The 10316-nt window shown below is 59.5% G+C and overlaps 1 protein-coding gene across 1 annotated transcript; it reads right to left on the reverse strand.

Annotated features, from left to right (window-relative positions):
• Positions 1-2804: 2804 nt before the first annotated feature.
• On the reverse strand, positions 2805-9299 carry IHH (Indian hedgehog signaling molecule). The gene is made up of 3 exons (XM_030803137.1): positions 8531-9299; positions 5822-6083; positions 2805-4246 (listed from the first exon to the last, which is right to left on the reverse strand). Exons 1-3 carry the CDS (start codon positions 8843-8845, stop codon positions 3588-3590), a joined length of 1236 nt encoding a protein of 411 aa, XP_030658997.1. The 5' UTR covers positions 8846-9299; the 3' UTR covers positions 2805-3587.
• Positions 9300-10316: the final 1017 nt, after the last annotated feature.

Consider the following 10316-nt stretch of genomic DNA (forward strand, 5'->3'; position numbering starts at 1 on the left):
CACCATGTGGATATGCCTGTCTCCCACACTTCTCCCTCCCAACTTAGGAGTTCGCTGAGGGCAGGCACTGCCTCTTCCCCCAACTCGGGCACAGTGCCTGACATGGAGTGGCATCCATTACCATTGACTATGATATTGGCTGGCCACGGTGGCTCACATCTGTAATCTCAGCGCTTTGGGAGGCTGAGGTGGACAGATCATTTAAGGCTAGGAATTTGAGACCAGCCTGGCCAACATGGCAAAACCCCATCTCTACTAAAAATACAAAAAATTAACTGGGTTTGGTATGGCGCATGCCTGTAATCCCAGCTACTCGGGAGGTTGAGGCAGGAGAATTGCTTGAACCTAAGGCAGAGGCTGCAGTGAGCTGAGATCATGCCACTGCACTCCAGCCTGGGTGACAGAATGAGACCCTGTCTCAAAAAGTAAATAAAATAAAATAAAATAAGCATTGACGATGAGCGAACATCACAGCTGTGGATGCAGCAGCCTTGGGGGCTAAGGTTGGGCCCAAGTGGAGAAGCAGGCATTGGATCTGCACTGCCTGGGTCTGGGCAGTGCAAATGACCCTCCTCTGGGTCTCAGCACTGTACAGAGGATGGGAGAGATTTGGGCCACCACACTGCAGACATGAAAGATGATCTCCAGGCTGTCTCCTTGTTTCTTCATATCTGGGCCCAGAATTCCAGGAAAAGCTGTAGAGTCCCACTCCCACCCCAAATTTTTTCTTTTGAGGGCCTGAATTCGTACAAAGTTCTTTGCTGAATCTTTGCAATCTTTGTCTGAAGAATGAATTTGTTCCCTGAGGAGGCCCATCTAGAACAGAAAGGTCTAAGGACACCAAATGGCTCTGTGTCTACTGGACCACATGTGCCCAACCCCAGCAGGAGAGGCACCCCCTGACTCCTTCCCCCATGAGCTGGAGAGTCATCTACTGCATGCATCCACACTCACCAACAACTTGTCATTGCAATCTGATCTCCCAAGTAGAATGTCTACAGGGAGAGAATGTGTGAATGAATGGACAAGAGCATCTTGACCTTGGCCTGATATTTCTCACTGTGAATGAGTTCATGAACATTTTGGTCCCTGTGAGCCTGCTCAGTAAGAGTCTGCCACAGAGAGATGGGTCCACTCTAGATGTGTTGACAAAGCAGATTTCCAGACCTCAAATGCTGAGTGTGACCTTTCAGAGAGAAACTGAGTTCCCCAGGGGAAAAGCTTGGGGGTAAAAACAATGGACCCAAGAGCCAGTCTGGAAGGATTCAAATTCTGCTTCTGTCGCTTGCTGTGTAATCTTGGGCAAGTTTCTTAACCTCCCTGTGCCTGTGTGTTCTCTTCTGGAAAGTGGTACTATTAAATAAAGTGCACACCACATAGGGTCATTATGAGCATTAAGTGGGCTACTGAGGGTAAAGATCTAGAATAATGCCTAGCAATGGTTAGTCATCATTAAATGATAGCAGTTATCAGTACAGCCAGTGGGGCCCTATTTCTCCAGATAACACAGACCCCAGAATAATGGTTTTCTCTGGCATTTTCTTCAGTGGATGTGAGGAGAGGGTAAACTAAGAGTCTGAACAGTCATCCCCACCACTTCCAACACAGTCATCTGTGTAAGAGGACAGAGCCTGGGCAGTGGCACACTTCAACAACTGGCTCCCCAAGGTGGGGGGAAACCCTAATTGGTAGTCTCTGCCAGTTTCCAGTGTTCTATGGCCACTGTGCCTATTTCAACTGACTCACAAAACTCCTGAAAATTTTGTACCACTGGACCTAGAATCTCAGCTTATTTGTAGTGAGTATAGAAAAACTTGCCTTGGGATGGAGAGATGGAGGGAAAGTAAAGAAGGGGGTCATGCTGTCTTGGCAGTAAACCAGGCCTCCTCTGGACTAAGAAGCAGTTCTTGAGTATGGCCCATGGACCATCTGCCATGTTTAGGGTGTTTGCAAAACTAAGCTCCCGGGCTTTGCACTGGATCTATTAAAGTGGAATCCTGGGCCAGGCGCGGTGGCTCATGCCTGTAATCCCAGCACTTTGGGAGGCTGAGGTGGGTGGATCACGAGGACAGGAGATCAAGACCATCCTGGCTAACACGGTGAAACCCCATCTCTAGTAAAAATACAAATAAAAATTAGCCAGGCGTGGTGGCGGGTGCCTGTAGTCCCACCTACTCAGGAGGCTGAGGCAGGAGAATGGCGTGAACCCAGGAGGCAGAGCTTGCAGTGAGCCAAGATTGCGCCACTGCACTCCAGCCTGACCAATAGAGTGAGACTCTGTCTCAAAAAAAAAAAAAAAAAAGTGGAATCCTGGAAGTGGGGCCAGGAATCATCTTTAAACAAGCTTCCCAGGTGATCCTGACATTTGAGAACTGCTAGATTAGGGATCTCTGACCTGTCCGAGAAGTCAGAATAGCCCACAAGACAAATGTGAATTTTACAGAATCTTTTCCCACTGGGGTCCATTACCAACAGGGAAGAGTCAGAAGCCCAGGCCCTGAGAGCGCAAGCACATGGTTACAGATGGTGACCATGGACTAGTCACCTCTGTTCTCTCTCAGGTCCATCCTTGTTTGGGGTAAACAGTGAGGTCAGTGTGGGAGGGCCCTGCCTGGTGCAGAGCACAGCTCTCTGTAGGGGCTTTGCAGAGCTACTGGGTGGGAATGGACCTGCAGTGAGGGTGGGAGGTCTGGAATTTTTGTCCTTGGAGGAAGGTGAGCCAGGCCTTTCCGAGGAGGGGAGAAAACCCTGGACACACCCTTCCAGGGCTCCAAACTATCTGTGAGCATCCTGGACTCTGCGGCTCTAACAACTTAAATAATTTTTATTACAAAAGGAAGAAAAGACCAAAACATCCCCAAAATTCTCCCATGGGCTTCCCCCTCCGCGCCAATAAATAAGGTATGGGAGACTGACCGGCGGAGGGGGTGGGGATCATGGTTCAGCAGAAGGAGGAACTTAGCCGGGGGGGTGGCAAGCACATCCAACCCACCTCCCCCAGTCCCCAGCACTACGGTCACATTGGCCAGAACACAGAACTCTGCCCACAGACAGCAACAGTCTCTGGATGTGTCTTGAGGAGTGTGGCCGGGGAGGAATGTCATACCTCAGAATGGCCGGGATGGCTGCCCCACCCCTGCGGCCTTCCCAGTTCTGGACAGCATCGGGTCCAGGCAGCTCCATGCTGGCTCCCAGGGAATTTAGCAGCATCAACTGAGGTGCAAGCCCACCCAAAGGGGCCTTAGACAGATGGAATGCACCCTCCCCAATGGGGGAGGCAGAGTATGAAAACTCATAGTGAGAGCAGGCTGAGTTGGGAGTCGCCATGCCAGCCTCAAGGTCTCTAGGATAGAGGGGTCAACAACCACCCCCTCGCCAGCTCAGCTTGCAGCTCTGTGACTACACCAAGACGGGGGTGGGGGACACTGGTGTTGCCCAGTCAAGTCTCAATGGTGTATCTTCATGGCAGAGGAGATGGCAGGAGCCAGTGCCCCCCAGCTCAGGTCCCTTCCAGGGCCACCTCCCTCCTGGCTGAGAGGCTTCTGGACCCAGTACAGCAGTTCCAGGAGGGCAGCGGTGGAATCCTTTCAGCTCCCTGCCCCGGACATGCCCAGTGGGTGGAAGCTGCCCTCTTCTAGCAGGAGACACCCCAGGCGGTAGAGCAGCTGGGGGTACCAATGCACACCCTCCCCCGGGGTCCAGCTGCCCCACGCCAAGCTGTGAAAGAGTCTCAGGGGCCAGAAGGCCAACTGAGCCAGGTGGTGGTCAGCCACGGCCGCGAAGCAAGATGCCACCACATCCTCCACCACCAGTGTCCCGTGCCTTGTGAGCGGGGCGTAGGCCCCGAGAGCCACGTGTGTAGAGACAGCTGCTACGCGGGCAGGCTGCAGGCCTGGCACCCCAGCCACCAGCACGTACTGGCCAGGCTGCACGTGGCTGGCAAATGTGGCCCGGAAGTGGGCTGCTGGCTCTGTGTGATTGTCAGCCGTAAAGAGCAGGTGAGCGGGTGTGAGTGCCAGGCGGCGTGGGGGGTCCTGAGTCTCGATGACCTGGAAGGCTCTCAGCCTGTGGGGCTCACGGTCCAGGAAAATGAGCACATCGCTGAAGGTGGGGCTCCCGTCCTCGCCCATGGCCAGCACACGGTCTCCCGGCCTCACGGCTGACAAGGCCACACGCGCCCCACTCTCCAGGCGTACCTGGGCTCCGGCAGGGAAGCAGCCACCCGTCTTGGCTGCGGCCGAGTGCTCTGTGGAAGAAAGGGACGTGAAGGTGTTACTGCTGTGCAGCTCAGCCTCCCGGTCACAACGACCCTCCCTTTGCCACCCCAGCCAATCAGAGCTCCTCTTGCTCCCAGAGAGCCCCCGTCACCATATCCTGGCTCCTGCCCCCCGCTTCCTATGCAGGCTTGAACCCACACTTCACTGCCCCCATCCCCTTACTCCAGTGTGATCTTCTGTGACCCCCCTCCCCAGCCTAATACTTTGGCAACGAGAGGAGCATAGTGGGGCTCCAAGTCCCAGTGGATGAGAAGGAAAGGGCTGCCTCTTGAAGGGGGGAGGTTGCTTAGCTCCTCCGAGGCCTAGATGTTCTGTTATTTCTCACCCCTTGCTCAGACACTTCCCAAAAATTGCCCTCTCAGGCTGACTCCCCAGGTTCTGTAACAGAGCTGGACCTTTGAATGTAGGGATGTGAGAGGAGCCCACCCAGTGGGGTGAAGGCAGACTCCTGGGCAGCCTCGGAGTGAATGTTTGGGTCAGGAGCAGGCCAAGGGTGAGGACACAGTCACCATCTTCAGTTCATGTGCTGAGTCCCTGTGCAGGGACAGAACACTGCGGCATCAGCAGGTGAGCTGGAGAACAGTGTTTGGGGGTCAGGAGTAATGAATGGAAGTGGCTGTCGTGGGCCAATGTTTGCAGTGAAGGGTGGATGAGGCTTGCAGTAGACACAGTTGGCAGAGGAAGTATTGAGTGGAAGGTTCAGGGTGTGGTTGTGGGTCAGGGTAGGGTCAGGAATATCAAAATGTGGGCCTGGGCTCAGTGTGTGGGTCTATGAGAGTGCAACTACTACATGCTGCCAGTGTGAAAGGCTGAGCCGGCAGCCAGGTAGGGCTTGGCTGGGAGCCACACAGGAATCATTTGGAGCCTCCATGGCTGGGTTCAGTGTAGGTGACAGGGTGCTGACAAGACTTGAGGGAGGGGTGAGGCCCCAGTGCCTGCCAATTCTGATCAACAATACGGCCAATCTGGGAAAATCCACTTTATTGAGTCCACTTTGTTTAGTCTGGCTCTCCTGGCTGGCTTTGCCCCGAAATGTCCAGCTTCAGGGCACAAGGGGGAAGAGGTTGGGGACGCCTGCGCCCCAGGGAGGGCTGACCTGCAGCTGGGTGGTAGGTTCTGAGCCTCTGGGCTCCTGGTCAGGCATGCAGGTATCTGGGCATATCCCGGCCCCTGGCCCCACCACCCGCCTTGTTCTGTGCCAGGTGGGGTGGGGAGGCCTTGTCTGGCAGCCTGGCTTCCTCCATCTGTCCAGCTTGCTCTGTCTTGCACCTCCTGTGGCAGGCTCTGGACTGTGGGCCACCAGGTCAGGACCCAGCAGCCCTGGGATAGGGCCCTATCTCCCTAGGCTCCTACCATGACACTACTAGGCATGGGATGAGCAGGCAGTCACGGTCACGAGCGGTCTTGGAGAGCGCCACCGATGTCCTCTTCCCCAGGATCCCTGCCTCCATCCCCGGGCGGGCCTCTTCACCTCCTCGGCACTAGGCCTCCTGCCCACGCCCTGCGGCCCCGGCCCCGGGCCCAGCCCCCCGGCGGCGGCTCACCGGACTTGACGGAGCAATGCACGTGGGCCTTTGACTCGTAATACACCCAGTCAAAGCCGGCCTCCACTGCCAAACGCGCCAGCAGTCCATACTTATTGCGGTCGCGGTCTGATGTGGTGATGTCCACCGCGCGGCCCTCATAATGCAGGGACTCCTCTGAGTGGTGGCCGTCCTCGTCCCAGCCCTCGGTCACCCGCAGCTTCACACCGGGCCACTGGTTCATCACCGAGATAGCCAGCGAGTTCAGGCGGTCCTTGCAGCGCTGGGAGAGGAATGTGCGCGAAATCAGCGAGAGCGAAATCAGCCGGAGGAGCCGAGGTGCAGGTGTAGGCGCAGCCTCGCCCAGAACTCTCCCGCCACACTCACGGGAGCTGGAAGCCCGGGAGGGTGCTGTCCCTCTCCCTTAGGAACAGAGGGCCCTGAAGTGCTCCCTCCCTAGCATATAGCCGCCCCCGGGGATCTGGACCGCACGGCGGTATCACAAATCTGGAGGAGGCATGGAGGCAAGCGCCCTGGCGGCGCCTTCTCTGGTAGGTGGAGGTCCCCTCCCTCCTGTGCTGTCTTCAGCTCCGGTATCCATCCCGCCACAGACAACACTACACCTTTCAGCGCCCGGTCTCTCTGTGCCTCCACGGCAGGAGGGCCAGCCAGCGGCCGGGAGGGAGGAGTGGCCGCGGAGCCGACTGCCTGCGGCGGGCCTGCGAGGCGTGCAAGGCCCGAGGTGCCCAGTAGGTGTCACCGCAGCCTCAGGGCTGAGGCCTGGGGACGACGGGCTCTGGAGGCGCGGCAGGTGCAGAGCGTCTCCGTAGCTTCAGCGGGTGTGTTGGAGGGGAATCGCCGGCCTGCCTGGATCCCTCGAGCACCACCGAGGATTCCTGCCAGGATCCTCTTATAATCCCAAACCGGCCCACACCCCCGCCAGAGATGACAGGGCCAGGGAACCAGAAACCAGCGGACTAGCGCCAGGGCCGCCCAATGGGGGGCCACATGCGCGTCTTCCTCTGCAAGGCGCATAAGAGGCTGACAATCCCAGACCTCCAGGACCTCTGCACCGGTGCCCCGCCCCTATACTGTAGGAAGGAACTCCATAAACCAAGCTTCTGATCTCAGGGAGCCAGCTCCACCATCCTCCTCACGTGGAGTTGGGGTAGAGCCGCGCCCTGGGGAAAGGACCGAAGCCGTCATCCTTGGTTGCTGCCTCCTGGTGTGCCTGGGTCCTGAGAGCCCAAGAGACTGTGCAGCTAACTCTGAGAAGAAGAAGCTGGGGCCGGGGCCTTGGCTTGAGGGGAAAGGCCCTTCCACCAGTCCTCGACTCTGAGATTCGAGGCACCAACAAGTGCGGGCAGCCCAAGTCTCAACCTACCCCCACCCTGCAGATCCCGGGCCTCACAGACCCTTGGACTCAGCCTCCCAGGAGCCAATAGCAGCTACAACCCAGGGCCTCGCAGGTCCTCGCTGGTGCACAGCCTGGCTGGGGGTGCTTACTGCCCAGAGAGGGAGCTCCGCTTGCTCCTTCGTAGACCCTGCCGTCAGGCTTCTAGCCCCCCACCTATACCGGCCTACAGCCCTGCTTCCCCGCCTCTCTCCCTCACTGCCACCGCCCCCTCTCGGGTCCAGATCCCGGGCGTGCGCTGTCAATGATTGCCCAGCCCGTGGCCCGGATCCTTATCTGCATTCCTCGGCGCCCGGCCCGGCCCGGCCACCAGCCAACCTTCGGCCCCGACACTGGCCGGCCAGCCCCGGCGCCAGGGTGCATGCTGAGGGCCCTGAGTCTAGCTGCTCTTCCCAATGGATCTAGAAAGCCAGGGGCCTGCTTTCAGGGGGAAGCCTCGGGAGAACCCGAAGGAAGGGGGTGAAGGTCTCTCCCCTCGCGGACCTGCCTGCTGGGAAGGAATTTGCGCCTCTAAGCTTGGGTGGAGCGCGGGTCCTGCTCCCAGCATGCAGAGACTAGCGTCAGTCCTGGTCCCTGCCTCCCTCGGCATCTCAGCCCCTCTCTTCCACTCCTTCCCGTCCCCACCACCAAGCCCAGGAATCCCCTAAGCTCAGTCCCAGAGCCCGAAGGCCCCAATAACCCACCCTTCCACCGCAGTAGCACTCCTCAGCTCTCCGGACAGACACGTGGGCTCGCTGGGCGGGTTCCCTTTCCCACCTCCGCCTCCCTATTCAACTCTTCCTCGCTGTTCTTAACCCCAGACCCAGCCGGGACGCTGCTCCTGGAAGGGGCAGCCCATAGAACCAAGAGCGCACAGGGAGGAAAGGCCGTGGTGCCCCTACGCACCCAGAGATTCTTTGCCTCAGGGGTGCCGAAAGGTTTCAAAATGAAAGGGGCACAGCTGTGCAGAAGGTTAGGCCGGGAGGGACTGCGTGGGTCCTGGAGGCGCAGGAGGCAGCCGGGTAGAGGTACCTCCGGGTGCAGCGTCTGGCTGAGCTGCCAGTATTTTGGGGCAGAGGAGCCGCCGCCAACCTGCTGGGCTGTGGGGCTTGGCAGCGGGGAGCTCTTCTAGCAGTCTCCGCCGGGCTTGGGGATGCCGACACTCCTGCCTGGACCCCTGGCCAGCCCATCTTGGGCAGACGGCAGCAGGGCTTGGCGAGAGGGGCAGGTGCCAGGGAGCGTGCCAGCCAGTCGAGAAAAGGTGCCAGGGGGTGGGTAGGGCCGGGCAGGTGGCGGTGCTTCGGTGGCGGCGCGCTGGCAGGGCGGATCGCGCTCACCTGGGTCATGAGGCGGTCGGCGCCTGTGTTCTCCTCGTCCTTGAAGATGATGTCTGGATTGTAATTGGGGGTGAGCTCCTTGAAGCGCTCGGAGCTGCGAGCGATCTTGCCTTCATAGCGTCCGCTGGCGCCCAGGGTCTTCTCGGGCACGTTGGGGCTGAACTGCTTGTAGGCAAGCGGCACGAGTTTGCGCGGCGGTCGCCGGCGGCTGCCCACCACCCGGCCCGGCCCGCAGCCCCATGCCGCCGGCACCACCAGCAGCAGCAACAGGAGCAGGCAGAAGTGCAGTCGGGGCCGGAGCCGGGCGGGAGACATGGCCTGGGAGCCCGGGGGAGCGGCGGGCGAGGTCTCCTGGTGGGCTGATGGGCAGGCGCGTCGACGGGAGCGCTGCCGGGGCTCAGGCGTCCATGTGGCTCCGGGGGGCTCCAGGCGGGGGCGCCATGGGCGGCGCGGTGCGGCCAGGGCCGGCGGGACTCAAGTGCGGGGCGGGGGCCCGGGGCCCGAGCTGGTGGCGGCGCGCTGTCCCCCTCGGCGCCTCGACTCTGAGCTGCCGGGCTCGCCGGCCGCCAATAAATAGGCCGGCCCGTTTGTTTTGGCAACGCGGCGGCGGCGGGGGGCGGCGGGCGGCGGGGCTGCGGGCCGCCGGGCTGGGCTGGGCTGGCCGGGCCGGCGGGCTGCAGGGCCCCGCGGTTAGCACCCCGGCCCGGCGGTCAGGCGGCTCGGGCGGAGCGGGAGCTGCTGCCGTCTGCGGCGCAGCCCGGGGCCGAGTGAGAGGGGAAATGGAAGAGATCCGGGCTCGGGCCCCGCGCAGACCGCACCCTACCCATGTCCCTGCCTCCTGTGCGCTCGACAGCGAACCTGCAGCAAGGGCAGCACAGCCTCCTCCCCCTCGGGCGGGCGGCCCCGGCACTAGCCAGCCCTCGTCCCGCTCGCGCCTCCGCCGCGCGTCCGCCCGCCCGCTGCCCTCTGCGCCCCCTGCGCTGCCCGAGTTTGCCCTCCCCGCCTGGACGCGCCCCACCCCGCCCTGGCCTCGCCTACTGGCTCTTCGCGGCTCTGGGGTGCCCCGCCAGGCGCAAACCTCCCGGACAGGAGCTGCCACCCCCACGGAGACCGCAACCCACGGCGCGGCCGGACGCGAGGGGCGGGGGGCAGTGGCCGGACCGCACAGCCGCCTACGGTGTCCCCTGCGGGGAAGCAAACCCAAAAGGCAGGAGGCCGCTCATAACCTGGTGCCCCACCCTGGCCCAGGCGACGCGCCCTTTCAGCTTGGTGGAGCTGGGTTCTGTATCAACGTGGGGATGGAGAGTCTAGCCTTTAGAAGAGTCAAATAGGGGGTTTTAAGTTGGAAACACTGTTGAAAGTGACAATATGAAGTTGCAAACGGATAGGTCAATATGCAGAGAAGGGTAGCTAAAACGGTGACGTCAACAGAATACCGAGGAACCCCGACTGACCATGTTAAAGAGGAGCAGCAAAGGTCTCAGTAACGGGGGCTTGGTATGAATGCCAAAGTGATGCAAAGCCACCGGAACTGCTAAATAATTACTTGGTTCTATATTACACATTTAAAAGAGCAGAGAATATGTAGAAACAACTAGGAACGTGAACATGTGTTACGTGTTTTTATATGACATTCGGGAAAGCTGAATGAATTAGGATCCCATCTGCCAAAACAAGTAAAGGCAAGTGTGTTAAAAGCAAACAAAAAACATCACCACCACAACACCAAACTATATGATTTGACTGTAATAGATTCTACAAATCCCATAAAGGTAGAAATGAAAAG

The sequence above is a fragment of the Nomascus leucogenys genome, chromosome 22a, assembly GCF_006542625.1.
Source record: "Nomascus leucogenys isolate Asia chromosome 22a, Asia_NLE_v1, whole genome shotgun sequence".
NCBI classification, from domain to species: Eukaryota; Metazoa; Chordata; class Mammalia; order Primates; family Hylobatidae; genus Nomascus; species Nomascus leucogenys.